This window comes from Alternaria ethzedia (genome assembly GCF_023757985.1).
Source record: "Alternaria ethzedia strain BMP 0044 chromosome Unknown scaffold_53, whole genome shotgun sequence".
Classification (NCBI taxonomy): Eukaryota; Fungi; Ascomycota; class Dothideomycetes; order Pleosporales; family Pleosporaceae; genus Alternaria; species Alternaria ethzedia.
The window spans coordinates 21119-36895 of record NW_026056246.1 but is presented as its reverse complement, the minus strand read 5'-3'; the positions used below and the strand labels follow the sequence as shown (position 1 = coordinate 36895).

General features: G+C 53.4%; 7 protein-coding genes across 7 annotated transcripts; 6 read left to right on the top strand and 1 right to left on the bottom strand.

The window, feature by feature from the left end:
- Nucleotides 1-362: 362 nt before the first annotated feature.
- J4E87_010636 (uncharacterized protein) lies at nucleotides 363-2536 on the top strand (the record flags this gene model as incomplete). Its single annotated transcript, XM_049382208.1, has 2 exons — nucleotides 363-571; nucleotides 625-2536. The coding sequence occupies 2 exons, from the start codon at nucleotides 363-365 to the stop codon at nucleotides 2534-2536; spliced, it is 2121 nt and encodes a 706-aa protein (XP_049228032.1).
- Nucleotides 2537-3004: 468 nt separating this feature from the next.
- Nucleotides 3005-4040, top strand: J4E87_010635 (uncharacterized protein; the record flags this gene model as incomplete). Its single annotated transcript, XM_049382207.1, has 2 exons — nucleotides 3005-3044; nucleotides 3118-4040. The coding sequence occupies 2 exons, from the start codon at nucleotides 3005-3007 to the stop codon at nucleotides 4038-4040; spliced, it is 963 nt and encodes a 320-aa protein (XP_049228031.1).
- A 1090-nt stretch (nucleotides 4041-5130) lies between these two features.
- Nucleotides 5131-7367, top strand: J4E87_010634 (uncharacterized protein; the record flags this gene model as incomplete). Its single annotated transcript, XM_049382206.1, has 2 exons — nucleotides 5131-7056; nucleotides 7119-7367. 2 exons carry the CDS (start codon nucleotides 5131-5133, stop codon nucleotides 7365-7367), a joined length of 2175 nt encoding a protein of 724 aa, XP_049228030.1.
- A 642-nt stretch (nucleotides 7368-8009) lies between these two features.
- Nucleotides 8010-9681, top strand: J4E87_010633 (uncharacterized protein; the record flags this gene model as incomplete). Its single annotated transcript, XM_049382205.1, has 3 exons — nucleotides 8010-8096; nucleotides 8170-8788; nucleotides 8837-9681. The coding sequence occupies 3 exons, from the start codon at nucleotides 8010-8012 to the stop codon at nucleotides 9679-9681; spliced, it is 1551 nt and encodes a 516-aa protein (XP_049228029.1).
- Nucleotides 9682-11081: 1400 nt separating this feature from the next.
- RCD1 (Cell differentiation protein rcd1) lies at nucleotides 11082-12374 on the top strand (the record flags this gene model as incomplete). The annotated part of the gene is made up of 4 exons (XM_049382204.1): nucleotides 11082-11514; nucleotides 11564-11719; nucleotides 11766-12141; nucleotides 12191-12374. The coding sequence occupies 4 exons, from the start codon at nucleotides 11082-11084 to the stop codon at nucleotides 12372-12374; spliced, it is 1149 nt and encodes a 382-aa protein (XP_049228028.1).
- An 803-nt stretch (nucleotides 12375-13177) lies between these two features.
- Nucleotides 13178-13932, top strand: CRP74 (60S ribosomal protein L10a; the record flags this gene model as incomplete). The annotated part of the gene is made up of 3 exons (XM_049382203.1): nucleotides 13178-13361; nucleotides 13413-13492; nucleotides 13543-13932. 3 exons carry the CDS (start codon nucleotides 13178-13180, stop codon nucleotides 13930-13932), a joined length of 654 nt encoding a protein of 217 aa, XP_049228027.1.
- Nucleotides 13933-15023: 1091 nt separating this feature from the next.
- J4E87_010630 (uncharacterized protein) lies at nucleotides 15024-15664 on the bottom strand (the record flags this gene model as incomplete). Its single annotated transcript, XM_049382202.1, has 2 exons — nucleotides 15024-15535; nucleotides 15598-15664. The coding sequence occupies 2 exons, from the start codon at nucleotides 15662-15664 to the stop codon at nucleotides 15024-15026; spliced, it is 579 nt and encodes a 192-aa protein (XP_049228026.1).
- Between the last annotated feature and the right edge of the window lie 113 nt (nucleotides 15665-15777).

Genomic DNA, 15777 nt, shown 5'->3' with positions numbered 1-15777 from the left:
CCAGTCCAGTCACTTGAGCTGAGCGCTGCGAATTCTACCGGCACTTGAAACTCACACCCGTAGACAACTGTGCACTTTGTAGTCCCCGTGCGGCTTGTTGAGTTGGCTACCGGACGTGGTCTGGCTGCGCTTGGTCGCTGGTCGCTGGGTAAGCGTCCCTCAGCCAATAGCATCGCGGCTGATTAGTCACCCACCGGCCGCTTACTCGTGATCCGCTTCAACTTTCCCTCGCTTGACTGGTGACTGCTTGACTGCGTGACGAACCTGGTCTACGGATTGCGTTAGCCAAATCTGGCTCAAGGAATCTGGTCCCGAAACAATCGCCCACGACCTGCGCAACTCCACTCCCGACATCTCTCGCAATGGCGTACAAACGGCCGCGCGCGCCTTCCCCGACTAACGCGCAAAAGCGCTCTCGCGGCGGACCGACAACCTACATATCCCTGGGCACCGGGCTTCCCGAAGAAGAGGCCGATGATGGCGCTTTCGTGCCCGTGTGGAAGCAGACCGTGACGGACGAGCGAGGTCGCCGGAGACTCCACGGCGCATTCACAGGAGGTTTCAGTGCAGGGTAAGTTTCCGAGCCATACTTTGACGAACGCAAGACTTCTTGACTATGCTAAGATACTTTAATACAGTTGGATCCAAAGAAGGATGGACCCCGAAAACTTTCGTTTCCTCGCGCGCAGACCGCAAAAAAGACCAGCCCAATGGCCCGACCCAGCGAGCCGAAGATTTTATGGACGAGGAGGATCTGGCAGCAGCAGCCGAGTCGCGCCAACTGGAGACTGCGCAGAACTTCGCCGGCATAGGCGAAGCTGGACGAGCGAACGACGATGGACTATTCGGCCTGTTTGTGACCCAGGAGGAGACAATGGGCGTCAAGATTGCGCAGAAGATGGGCTGGCGACGAGATCAGGGCATTGGTCGCAAGGTGCGCCGGAATGCTGACCTGGAAGATGGCGCATCCGGACCCAAGGACGATGCTGCACATATGTTTGCGCCTCAAGACGCTCGAATCATGACTTTGCCACGAGAAGAGGTTCGTCGCAAAGGTCTGGGATACACGTCGGAAGCTCGCTTGGATGCTGTGGAAGAAGAGGCTGCAGATCGTCCATCCAAGTTCGACCTGCATTATCTTGAGGGTCCGAAGAAAGCATCAACTGTAAAGAAACCTGCGCTGAAGAAGTCTTCTTTTGGCGTTGGCGTGCTCAACGATACCGGCTCGGACGACGAAGACCCGTACGAACTAGGTCCAAAGATCACCTTCAACAAGACCATAGGCAAGGAAAAGAAGGGGAAGAAGCCCAGCAAGTTTGCCAAAGCTGGAGCAGGAGAGAAGCATGTCTTTGTCTCGAAGAAGAGTTCGTCCAAGGCGTTGGTCTCACTGAGCAGGCCATCTATAGATGGGAGATCTCCGTTGAGTGGCTTCACATTTGCGGCCGGTCTCACCGAACTCACCAGCAAGCCCAAATATCCTCCACCGAAGATACCTCCAGGTTGGAAATCTTCCAAAAGTGCCGCTCCGACTTCAGAATCGAAAGACTACCAGTCTGTAGCAGACGCGGCGAAAGCATCAACGTTGGATGCTAAAGGGCGTTCGGCACTCTTGGGGGAGAAAGCTTTGCCCGGAAAGTCCATCTTCGACTTCATACCCAAGGACGCCCGAGATCGGTTGGCTGCGTTATCTGGTAAAGCCGACCTGCCCCAGGGCCTGGGAGAAGCTGCTCCTGAAGGACATTTGCCCGCAAGCAAAGCCCAACCAAAAGATCTTTGGAGTCTCGTGCCTACTCTCGATAAGAGCGTGGCAGCCGCGGCCCTCGCCAAGGGTGCGACGGGCTGGATGCCTTATGCTGAGGACATGCAGAAGCGTGCACGTTACGTCGGCTTCCTAGAGTTGAAAGCAGGGCTGAAAGAGGACCTGCCAGAACGGAGGGAGGGCGTATCGGTTTCAGAATGGATCAAAGAGCTACAGGAGTTTGCACATGCTGCAGAAGTCTTCAAACCCACAACTGGCATTATGGCCTCCCGATTCACATCCGCGTCATCCTCAACCTTGAACGGAAACGATGGTGGAGCAGCTAATGCGAACCTTCTACGACAGCCAGCCGCAAAGCCAGAAGATCCCGCAGAGCAGGCGGCGAAGCTAGGCATGTACGGTCCCATGACTCGAAGCAGTTTCCCCTTCTACCCATCGCGACTCCTTTGCAAACGCTTCAACGTCAAGCCCCCGCCAGACATGCCACCGGAGTTTGATGCTGGTGAAAGCCACTTCAAATCGCAGACGGAAGAAGCAGTGTCCAAGTCGGCTATGGAGAAGCTGCAACATGAGTTCTTGACTAATGGTCCTGCTCTTCAGCGGCCGGCTTGGATGGGTCAGGCGTCGGAAGCTGCTATTCCAACTACTGCTGTGGCTGCGGAACAGAGCGAGCATGCTGCTGTGGATGTGGAGAAGAATGAGGCGCTTTCGAATGATCGGGCGAGTGAGGATGTTTTCAAAGCTATCTTTGGAGACGACGATGATGATGAGGATTGATGGAGGGTTGCATCCGCTCTCACATATGGCACCACCGCAAACGTGATTGCTAGGCTTTAGGGGTCATGTCCGGGATGTATGGAGCGATGTATGATAGGATTAAGGTGCTTCTTCGTAATATTACTTAAGCTCAAGATCAAGATAATGCGACATGATGACAGCGTTTCTGGCCAGTTGTTCTAATTTGGACAGCGGACTTTCGAATCACGATGCTAATAATGTCTACGGAGTTCATGAGTTCATCAGACGTATCGTGTTGATAGACGCGGTACCAGACGCAAGCGAAAATATCACCGACTCGCCGAGGCTCGGAACATGTCGTCATGACACTTTTTCGCGTGAGACCGACAGACACGTTGTTACTCTCTCACCCTAACATTTGCGGCCAGTCTTCCACGGCTGTTACCATGATGCGTATTGCAGCTTCAGATCTCTTAAAATAGGAATTGAATACTCGACGCCTCGGCAATGTCAGATGGCGCCCGCGGAAAGCGCTCGTCGTCCTACTGTAAGTGGAAAGAGCGAGGAGCATAATTGCTATTGCAAGAGCTAGCGGACTACCCTTGCTAACAATTGCGCAGTCCACTTCTTTGCCGGCCTAAACTCAGGCATTCTGTCTGCAGTCCTCCTCCAACCCGCCGACCTCCTCAAGACCCGCGTCCAACAATCCCGCTCGAGCACCCTCCTCGGTACCATCCAGTCGATAGCCAGCGGCCCGAACCCGATACGTCAGTTCTGGAGGGGCACATTACCAAGTACCCTGCGCACAGGGTTTGGCTCTGCCATATACTTTTCCAGTCTCAACGCGTTACGACATAGAGCGAGTCTGGTCGCGGCAGGAAGCAGCGATGCAGTAGTCAAAGGCGCGGAGCACTCGAGCTCTCTACCCAAACTGAGCAACACGGCGAATCTGGCAACGGGAGCCTTTGCGCGGACATGGGCGGGCTTCATCATGATGCCGATAACCGTGCTGAAGGTGCGGTACGAGAGTAGTTTGTACTCGTACAATTCGCTCTTCACCGCATCTCGAGACATCTTCCGAACAGAAGGACTCAAAGGCTTCTTCGCTGGTTTCGGCGCAACAGCCGTTCGCGATGCACCCTACGCGGGGCTCTACGTCCTCTTCTACGAGCAATCGAAACGGAAACTTTCTAGTCTCGCAACCAAGATTGAAGAGACGTCCGGCACCGCTACCAAGCTGTCTACCAGCACCTCCGCGGGAATAAACTTCATCTCGGGTGTTGCAGCAGCGGGGCTGGGGACGACTATTACGAACCCCTTCGATGCTATCAAGACGCGTATACAGCTTATGCCTCATAAGTACGGCAATATGGTACAGGCGAGCAAGAAGATGCTTGCGGAGGAAGGCATGCGCAGCATGTTTGATGGACTTGGTATTAGGATCGCGAGGAAGGCAATGAGCAGTGCGCTTGCCTGGACAGTCTACGAAGAGCTGATTCGACGAGCGGAGACTTTGAAGGAAGTCGTCGAGGAGAAGATATAATTACGAACTGTACGATACTTGCATAGCCGGCGTTCGCTGGCGCCGACACTCGGCTAGACCCTCTTCGCTCACATGCACATTGGAGTGTTCAAATGGAATAAACGATCTACATCTTAACGTCTCTCACGGAATACCCATCTCGTCAAAGTTCACACCATCTAATCAAGACCGAAAGTCTGGAATTTCGGACCGACCCTGACTGGAAAGGTGCGGCTGAAGAGCTGTGGCTATCGAAGACGATCTTGGGGGCTGCTCTAGCCGAAAACGCGGCCCCGGGCACATGAAGGCTTACTCCGATCAGCTTGTTGGTCACGATACCTCGGCGGGTCGCACGCGAGCGGAGCTGTTTCATGAGGCGCTGAGAATGGAGAACATGTGTCTTGGAGCGCGCGTCAAAGGGAGATCAACGGAATGGGTGCCCACGAAGTTGACACTTGAAGATTGATCGGGTTGCTTGACAGCAGCGCTGTACACTAACAAGACTTACTTGATATGTCACTTCCGCCCCCAGCCTAGAGTAGATCCATGGATGGAGGCTTTGGCGCTTGATGGCGCTTGATTAGTGTTATTTTCGACATGCCCCACCAAACCATCACCATCCTCGTGCCGCTAGCTGTAGAGACCGAAGGATGTAGGGCAAAGCCGTCGCAAGAATCGCACACCGCAGCGCTACAACAGCGCAGAGGGGATGCAGGCATGTGGACGGCCTTCTACATTATCGTTGATAGGTCAAATATGCCTTCCGGCTGATTTGTGTTCACAAGACCGGGCGCATGAGGATGCCGCTAGTGATCAGGCAGCTTTCAGCCCCCATTCCAGCAAGAGGGGCGCAATTCCTTCAAGTTCTGCTGCAGCCGCACCTTTGCTGACATTTCTGCTTTCTTACGTTACCTTCTCTTTATACCGTGTCACCTCTGCTGCTGTGCCGCCCCCTCAGCGTCGACCCCGCTCTGTGTGTCCACGCCGCAACTGAGACCAACCCAAAGGTTTTGGATTGATTGCTCTGCTTTGTCCTCACCTCAGATTTCAGACCGAACAGTCAGGATAGTTTTTCTACTTTTCACCCGTCTTTTCAGCCTCCTCGCCCACTATGCCACGAGCATCCGACTGGGACCCGAGTTACTCGACGGACGATGAGTGGTCCAGGCACAAAGTCACAAAGGACACTTTGAACATTCACACCCGTCATGTTCATCCCCCCGCACCACGACCCCCACCGCGGAGAGTCCAAGACGACGAGGTCTATCGTCCTGACTACGGTCGTCGCACGACAGAGTTTCTGGCTCCTGAAGTGCACTATACAACCGGTCTCCATCGAACTCGCTCACAAGGTCATGCGCCTGCTCCCAACGTGACAATCTACAACACCAGTCACCTGGATAACGATAGCCACCCCCGTGTAAGCACTGAGCAGAAGGGTCAAGACGCCAGTCCCCGTGGCCGACGTATGCCTGGTGGGTTCGAGGACCTGGAAGATAACATCGCTGCGCTGCGAGCAGACATAAAGAAGGAGCACCGGTCGCGCTCTAGGCACGAGTATGAGCATCAACGTGCTCCCGAGCCGAACTACGAAGACAAGATCAAGTTGACACTTGCCGAGCAACGCCTTAGAGATCTCGAAGACAGGCTTGAGAGGGAGCGTCAGGAGCGATACCATCATCATTCGCCAGATCGTAGTTACGAGGACAAAGTCAAGTTGACACTTGCTGAGCAGCGGCTTCGGGACGCTGAACAGCAACTCGAAAGGGAAAGACGTCATCACTCGTCAGATGGCTACAAGGATAAGATACAAGAGGCACTAACGCAACAACGCCTTGAAGAAGCCGAGGAGAAGGCTGAACGAGAACGTTGGGAGAGGGAAACCGAGAGACGGGAGGAATTGGCCAGGCGCAGGGTTGAGCTTGAGTTCATCCATGACAGAAGGGACCGTGAGCAAGAAGCGGAAAACATCAAGAGAATGGAGGAGAGTATGCGTCGCGATTGGGAGTTGAAGCGAGAGAGGGAAGACCGAGACCGCGAGCGACGCGATATCGACGAGGAGAGGAAGAAAGCTCAGATTATCGCTGAGAACAGGGCGAAGATGTCCAGAGAGCAAAGGGAGGCCGAGGAACAGCGCGACAAGATGCTTGCCAAACTAGAGAGGGAGCAGAGAGAACAGGATGACGAACGCAAGCGAATACTTGCCGAGGCCAAGCTCAAGCAAGCCAGAGAGCAACGCGAGGCCGAGGAACAGCGTGAGAAGATTCTGTCTGACATGGAGAAGAAGAAGAAACGAGAGAACGAAGAGCGCGCGCGCATCATTGCAGAGAACACGGCCAAACTTGAGAAGGAGGCACGTGAGCGTGAACTCAAGGAAAAGGCATTTGAAGAAGAGCGCAAGCGAATCATCGCTGATAACGAAGCCAAGGTAGCTAAACAGGCAAGAGAGGCAAAGGAAGCTCAACAGCGTGCTGTCGATGAATACCAACGGAAGAAGGCCAAAGAAGAGGCCGAAGCTCAAGCAGAGAAAGACCGTATCATCTACGAGTACGAGCGCAAGAAGATCCTCGACGCCGACAAGGAGAAGCGAGCAAAGGAGGAGCTCATCATGAAGCTCAAACTCGAAGAAGAAGAGCGAAAGCGCAAGGAAAAGGAAGAATTCGACGCCTTCACGCGAAAGCAGCAAGCGGCAGAAGAAGCAGAGAAGCGCAAGAAAGAGGCCCAGGAGAAGGAGCTCGAGGAGACGATGCGCAAGCGACTCGCTCAATTCGGCTTCCAAGACAACCAGATCCAGGCACTCGTCAATCCGGACAAGCAGCGTGAGCTCCAGGCAGGCATGATGCCTAACCATCCTCTGCATCCAATCGCTCCTCCTGCGCCTCCGCCACCACCGCACCACCACCACTCTCATTCTCACTCGCACTCCTCTTCGCATCAGATCGCCATTGCGCCGCCGCCTACCTACGCCAAGGTACACAGGAGCCATCTCGACGTCGAGACGCTGCACTACTACGACATCCCCTACGAATTCGATGTTGTAAGTCCCCATCCACCAACCCTATACTCTGCTACCAAGTACTATACTAACTTGATACCCAGAACCCCGAATACATCATCGTCCTCCGCGAAATGTCCCAACGCGAAACCGACATCCTCTTCGAGCATACCCGTCGTCTGCGCACTGGACACGGTAGCAAGCTGTTTATTGAATCGGAAGGGAGGGATAGACATGGTAAGAAGGAGTATGCTTTTGTGAGGAAGAAGTCGAGGTCTAGGTCGAGGAGTGTGGTTGGTGGGTCGTCTAGGCAGGCGAACATCAGTTTGGGGGAGATGTTTTATGGTAGATAAGGGGGTTGAGATGGGGTTTTATGATGCGTTTGTGTTTTGGAGGTGTTGGTTTCTCTTTGCTCATGACGACATATACCAATCTTCTCTCTAGGATTTTATACACATACATAGGTACCTTTGCTCGGTTGTTCTGTTACGTAGTTTTTTATGCATGGATTTGGCTTATTGTCGATCTCGATTGGAACGCATGTTACTTGACCTATCTGACTCGCCCATACTGCTGTGTAACTCTAGGCGCATGTTCGTGCGTCTCAACGACTTCCAGCTCTTCACCGGTGTTGTGCTACGCTGCTTGTGGTTTACACTTATTGGGCAGAGGGTGGGGCACTATTCCAGCTCGATGACAACGACACAATTTATGCCACGCGCGATCTTACCAACTGCCGCTTTCACAGAATTTGGGAAGTCAACAGTGTAGCACGTGCTTGTGCGTCATCCATGGATCGCACCTGCCTGTCAGCTCTAGGGCTGACGCGTGGGGCCCACTCACGCCTCTTGCCTCGGCATGCGGTCGGCTTCTGATCTCCGGGAACATGACGCTCAGTTGCCGCAACACCATCACTCCGACAGACCCTCTCACACTTTCCTTCTAGCATGCGTTGATACCCCTCTTAGTGTACTTTTATTCCTTCTTGATTCAACATGGCTGAGCTTTGTGGGCCTTCAAATGCCCTGCAAAACTTCCAGAAGCACACGACCGTAGACCGGACGCTTCAGCAGGACCGCTTGGTCGGCAGACATTCACCGGCGCAGGTGTGTGGTCATACCGAAATCTTGCGCTTCGCCATCTAAACTGTAGCAGGGCTTTAGATCATCTCCGGGACCAAACGTAGGCGCGTTAGATAACGAGTTTGAAGCCTTTCAAGCCGGCGGCCGGCCTCTTCCAACACAAAACTTCCAACCTTTCGATCCACGATTCGCGCAACCTCCTCCCCAATTTGCGCAAGCTCCACAAGCACCCGACTGGGCGGCCGACTTTCAACGCTTGAATGTTAGCAGTCCGCCGCCACAAGCGTTCCAGCAACAGCGACAGCAGCCGGCGAGCGCAGCGTCAGCATGGCATCAGGACTTCTTGAGGCAACAGGCTCCGGTCGCACAGGCGCCTGCATTACAGCAAACCCCGTATGGAGGCATGTCGGGATACAACATGGGTGGATTTGGTGGACAAGCATACATGCAGACCCCGACTTTCCAGAATGCCCAAGTCTCAGAGGTCGCGCAAGGGAAGCAGCGCGCCCAGGATGACGTGCCAGCTTTCGACGAGGCGGCTTTCGAACAAGCATTTGCGCAGGCGCAACAAGACATGATGGAGACGGCAGAGGCAGAGCAAGTACACACACAGCCAGCGCAAGAGGCGCTGGATCTGGACCGGCCGGGTGAGATGGATCCTCTTCTTCAACGGATACGAGAAACGCGGCCAGGTGTGTAGTGTCCGTCTAACCAACTACGAGTGCTGACTGTGAGCTTAGCTGTATACTCCGCCATCCAAGTCTGGAGCGAAACCGGTCTCGGACGAACCGACGAAGCAGTAGCCTACCTCGAGAACATGGATCGCCTGGAAAAGAGTGGAACACTGGTACAAGATGCGAATGAGGGGAAATGGATCGTTGATTCTCTTCAAAGAATCGTGAACCGCGATGCGCCTCCAGAAGTCAAGACCCGCGCCGAAGAGCTCATCAAAGCCATCAACCAACGCCTCATGTCGCAATACCCACTTGGCTCACGCGTCCAGATGAGCGAAGAGCAGATATGGCAGGATCTAGAAGCAGCAGGCTACATGCGAACACCAGAGCCGCTACAACACTTCGAACAAAAACCCGAAGAAGAGCAGAAGCAAGAACAACCGCCAAGAAACGAAGACGATGAGATGGCAGCAACAGCAGGCCGATTGCTAGAGCGCGTAGCAGACAACACAAGCGAGAAATTCCAAAACTCACAGTTCCTCGGACTAATGCGCCGTCTGCGCGACCGCGAAGTAAGAGTACAAGAAGACAAGATCGTCGAAGTCGACGCCAGCACACAGCAGCCAACAAACACAATGACCACACCCCAAACCACCATCTCTCAACAACCATCCCAATCACAACCACCCTCCTCAACGCAAATACCCGAAATCGACCCCACAATCCTCTCCCACGCCGCCACCGACTTCGAAGCCCCAATCTACTACGGCGATGACCCACAAACACAGCAGTATGCCCAGCCTCCTCCTCCTTCTCCTCCCCAAAACAATTCTCTCCGGGAGTCCCTAATAACTGATGAGATTTCAGAACAATATAGATACTACAATGTCAATGCCGCTTATCACCGGTGAGACGATGTTTACGGGGCCACGGCGTTTTATCCCAAGGCATGAGCAGGATGAGGATCTTTGGAGGGATACGGTGGTGCCGGGGAGGGATCCGGTGACGAAGGGTAGGGGGTCTGGGTAGATATTCATTGCTTGGGAGGGGTTTAGCGGGGTGATGCATCGGAGATGTAATGTAGAAGAAGACTTATTATATCAAGAGCTGTTCTGCAGTTCTATCTCCACAAGGACGGCTGTCTAAGGTGCACCTGATGCGGAGTTCCGTCCATCTTGCAAAAGCTCGAGCTGCCGCTGTTTCCGTGGATAGTGTGAAAAGACTACGTGCAGGGCAGGAGTAAACGCGCGATGACAAATTTAGGCGACCTTCTATGACGCACTAGCAGAAGTCTCAGACAGTCAAATCCATGACAACCTGAGTCGCGTATCGCAGATACGTTGATCAGATACGTGCACGACCAAGCACGTGCTGCATACCTACCCAGGTATCACCATTAACATCGGATCCTCGACAAGCGCGTCATAACTCCATCCTTACCACAACAATGTCGACATCTATACTGTTCTAAACTCTCATGACTGAGATCATGCGTCTTTCATGGATCCGCGGATGTCTAGCAGCAGCACAGATCTGTCAACTCTTTCTAGGTGTCGATGCCGGATTCACTCGCACAATCACTTCATACAAGGAAACTTCTGAACAGGTTTGCAGCCTGTATCAAGATGAAAGTATGCAAAAGAGATGATCGGATGTAAAAGTAGGCTCTAGGGTGTTGAGGCCTCTTTCTCGAATAAAGTGCAATAGAGTCTGGCATTAGTGATTGCGCGATACTCAAAGATACTATATCTACGCATGCAAGCGTATAACCTTGTTTCGTACTAAATTTCTTGCTCTTGCTGGGTTGATCTATATTGAGTTTCTTGCACCTTCCGCGGTCGGTTTTACAAGATGCATAGTATTGTTTGGTCCTAGAATACATGTTCTCCGCCGGGTTAAGCTTTTCCTTGGGATGCTGTTCACAAAAAGGCGGATTATCCACGAGCTTGCTCCGCGTGCATCGCGCAGATGTTGGAGCTCGTCTTCAGACAGTAGTGGAGCCATTGGCGATCAGTTGCTATAACGTGTTTTTGTTCAGCGTTTTCTTGTACGAGGTGAAAGTATGTAGGGATAGCTGCTTTACTGAGGAAGTATGACGCCAAAAATAGCTGACTAACCGTGGAAGGCCCCGGCGCTAGCGGGGTGTTTCGCGACTCCATGAGTGCTCTCGAGTGCTGCCAGACTCACCACGTCCGATTTCCCCACCGCGTGACCTCGCAAGCAATCGCCGCCTCACCATATAAAGTCGCGCAAACCTTCTTATCTTACCTCCACCCCACAATCAATACGAACCTGTCGGTAATCGCGGCCAATGCAACATTTCCTCGCGCAACAGCAGCAGCAGCAGCAGCAGTACGGCGACTGGCCCGCTCAAGCTCAAGCCCATGGCCATCACCAGCAACCGCAGCATCATGTAGGCCAGCACGGACAACACCAAGCCCAGGCCGCCCAGCTGCACGCTCAACAACAACAGGCCCAGGCCGTCCAGGCGGCTGCCCAGCGACAGTACCACCAACAACTCGCCGCCAGCAATGGCACCACCCTTCCCGGCAACAACGCCGTCCCCCGCGGCCCCGCGAACGACGTCCAGACCACCGATATCGGAATGACGGAGGAGAACAGGCGCGTCTTGGAGTGGATAGCCCAGCTCATGAAGCCTGCCACGCGTGAGGCTGCTCTTCTGGAATTGAGCAAGAAGCGGGAACAAGTTCCGGAGTTGGCTCTGATCCTCTGGCACTCTTTCGGTACGCGTATTGTGTTGTTGAGAATGCGACGGAATACTAACGACCCCAGGTGTCATGGCCTCGCTCCTCCAAGAGATCATCTCCGTCTACCCTCTGCTCAACCCGTCGCAATTGACCGCTGCCGCTTCTAACCGTGTGTGCAACGCTCTTGCGCTTCTCCAGTGTGTCGCTTCGCATACCGAAACTCGCGGCCTATTCTTGAGCGGTAAGTCAGACATCGCACTGAGGAGACGTAGCTAATGCACTCACAGCGCACATCCCGCTCTTCCTCTACCCGTTCCTCAACACAACGTCCAAGTCGCGGCCTTTCGAATACCTGCGTCTTACATCTCTCGGTGTCATTGGCGCTCTCGTGAAGAACGACTCTAGTGAGGTTATTAACTTCCTCTTGACAACTGAGATCATCCCGCTTTGCCTGCGTATCATGGAGACTGGCTCGGAGCTCAGCAAGACAGTGGCTATATTCATCGTTCAGAAGATCCTGCTAGACGACATCGGTCTTGCCTACATCTGTCAGACCTACGAGCGCTTTTATGCTGTCGGCACCGTACTCAGCAACATGGTCAACCAACTTGTGGAGCAGCAGACCGTTCGCCTGCTCAAGCACGTTGTTAGGTGTTTCCTTCGGTATGCACACTTCATGTCCGTCTTTTGTACTTGTAACTAACTTTGCCAGCTTGAGCGATAACGCTCGTGCTCGCGAGGCGCTTCGCCAGTGCTTACCAGAGCCTCTCCGCGACGCCACCTTCTCATCTGTTCTTCGAGACGACGCAGCCACTAAGCGCTGTCTTGCTCAACTCTTGATCAACCTCTCTGACAACGTCGTCGATGCCGCCAACAACCAGCAGCTCATGCACTAGGAGACATGCAATGGGGAGCACAAAACACCTCCTCTGCACATCTGGCACATCTGGCACAGGTACCTTCGATGATCTTGAATACCTCTCCTTCGCCTTTTGTATATTTCTAGCTTCGGCTTTTGCTTCATTTGGCGCGGCAGTACGCGTAGACGACATACCCCTCAGTTGCGATCGGATTGAGCTTACGAAAATGGTGCGGCGGATACGGCGTTAGGGTTTCTCACACGGGATACCCCGTAGCAACACTGTGCTTGGGCACATGCTACTTCCTTTAACTTGTTTTTATTGACTTTGTTCTTCTTACTCTCATGGTTATGGCGAGGAGTTTTCGGGCATTGCATGGCGTAGTGCACTCATCAATGCGCGGATTCTGGGAAGAAAAGTCATGTGTATAGTATCATTTTTATTTCTTCCGTGCATGCGAGTAATGCGAAGCATGCTTCATCGATATTCGGGCAAGCTAGTCGTGATGTATTCTTTGTGACTGCCAAAAGTGACTTGAAGGTATTCGATGCAACCCGTCTGATGTACGTGGAATGACATTTGGCGTATCCCTTGAGGACACAATTTGATGGCAATATCCATTGCAGAGAACATGTGCATGGGCGAGATGTTGTTGCCCATGTCAACGTTGGAAAGTGACTGCCATCAGTCGGGCCAAAGCGGACTAGCGCGGACTTCGCTAGCGGCGAAACGGCCACAGTCAAGCGACAAATCCGCCGCCACTTTTCTCTCTTCTTCAACCACCACCGCTACAGAGCCACCAAAGGAAACGATATCCTCTGGGAGACACATCAGCCAACATGTCGAAAATCTCTGTCGCCGGCGTTCGTACGAACGTTCAACAGCTCCTTGAGTACTCCAACGAGACCAAGAAGAGGAACTTCCTCGAGACCGTCGAGCTCCAGATCGGCCTCAAGAACTACGACCCCCAGCGTGACAAGCGTTTCTCCGGAACCATCAAGCTCCCCACCCTTCCCCGCCCTCGTAAGTTGATACCGGTGCGCAAATGAGAGAGCGCATGCTAATAAGTCCCAGGCATGAGCATCTGCGTTCTTGGTGACCAGCACGACATTGACCGTGCCAAGCACCACGGTGTCGATGCCATGAGCACTGATGTAAGTATCCTCTAAAGTCTTTCGCCTAGACATGTCTAACAACTCCACAGGACTTGAAGAAGCTCAACAAGAACAAGAAGCTCATCAAGAAGCTCGCGAAGAAGTACGACGCCTTCGTTGCCTCCGACGCCCTCATCAAGCAGATTCCCCGTCTCCTCGGACCCGGTCTCTCCAAGGCCGGAAAGTTCCCCACACCCGTTTCGCACGCTGAGGACCTCGCCAACAAGATGAACGAAGTCAAGTCCACCATCAAGTTCCAGTTGAAGAAGGTTCTGTGCATGGGTGTCGCTATCGGCAACGTTGGCATGACTGAGGACGAGCTGATCGGTAACATCATGTTGGCCATCAACTACCTCGTCTCGCTTCTTAAGAAGGGATGGCAGAACGTGGGCTCCTTGACCATCAAGGCCACCATGAGCCCCCCCAAGCGCCTCTACTAGAGAGTTGGTCGCTACGTCTGCTGGGTTATGTCGTGGTGAGCTGTCGATAGACGGCTTGCTATGAATCACGATCTTACGGAATCTCGATGGAACGAACAATGGGTCTAGCCAGCTTGAATGCATGCATGAACCCATAAACATTGTCTTTGCCGTGAAACCATACCGTGATTGAGCCTTGACCAGCACGCTGAAGTGCGCATGCGAACCTGAATGGCGTCACTGAGGTCTCGACCTTCACTTTGAACACAAGCTATCCCGTTGCAGCCTGATATCCGCGCTCCCATCTCGAATTTTCACCTCGCACGGTCAACCATCCACTCTACCAACCTCTCCCGCCTTGCGCCCCACTACCGAACTTTTCCCATCCAAACCTGCAATCCTCTGTGCGCAGCGCTGACTAATCCCCGCTCTAGCTCCTTGGCACCGCCTACAAAACCACGCACGCCTCCGTCCCTCGTTCTGCTTCTCCATCATCAGTTAGGAAATCTACATCCTATGTATATTATCGTGGCTCCACGCAAGTGGCATGCTGAGAGTTGTCCCTCCTTTCTCTGTGGACAGTTCTCCGTTCCCGGCCCCGTAGATCGATACCGCCCGTCATCCTTACCAATTGCAATTATCCGTGAAAAGATGGATTGGAGTTGTGGGACGGTGTGGGACACCTTTTGTTTGTGAATGTGCAGTTTGTGATTCAGTGCTGGCTTCGGCGCTCAACTCATCAGAGTCTGGTCGCTGAGATGATGCTGTCTTGTCCTTCGTTCAGGCATGGAGTTGCGATGCTGCGCAGAACTTTTTGGAGTTTTTGTGGGGCATCTCAGCTCAACGCGTTGCGACTTGAGAGAGACGTTATGCTTCAAAGACACGCGATACCAGAGTGCGCTCAAGCTACCATCAGCGATGCATTGCTACCTAGGTACATGTAGGGTATATCGGGGTTAAACTTGGCTGTGCATATCGCCCTGCCCGCGTTCGATGGCTGCACATCACGTTCTCTGCTCAGACCGCATGGCCACGTCTAGATATGCAATGAGATGAGATTATATACTCTGCCACATTATGTATCTATGCACCGTCTACACAAGTCCACCTCATCACCGTGGTGTGTCCCTCCACTTGTCGAACGCCACCTCAGCAGACTCGCTCGTAATGCCACACCGTTCACCCAGCATACTCCACGTCCTCATCCGTATAATTTTCTCGACTGCCCTCTCATTGCGCATGAGCATGGCCAAGCTCTCCGTCCTCGCCTCCTGTGGGAAGTAGCGCCCCGAGTATGGATCTAATCGCTCATCCACGGTCCTCTCTCTCGCTTTGGCGTCTTCGATCTGCCGTAGTACACTGTCCGGATCGTCTGGGTCTGGCGATGTCGCAACACCCGCGCAGTAGTCCAAGACATCTGATCGCACTGCCCAGCTCGGGAACAGCACCTTCTCCTTGAACCCTTCACATTGCTCTGGCTGTAGTGACCGACCGTGATCAGGCGACGGCAGCTGTCGTGTGCTTGTAGAAGTCGGGTCGAAGCCTCGTTGTGCGGGTGTGAGGAGGGCGTTGAGGTTCTGTGTTATGGAGTCGTCGATTGCACCGCGTGATATGCGGAGGAAGTCTGTTTCAGCCGACTTGCGCATTAGTTAGTGAGCTGGCTAGCAAGTCTATGAGAGTGCTGACCTCGCAGTGCGGTTTGGTTGAAGCAGAATTGTGGCGTGAGGCGAGGTGCCGCAGATGGTTTCGACATTCTCGGCGGCGAGGAGGGCTGGGACGGGGTGGTAGAGGTAGACGGCTCCGAACGTTTCCAGAAGTAGTTCGCCAGTTTGAGAACGGTTAATATTAGTATACAAGGTGTTATGT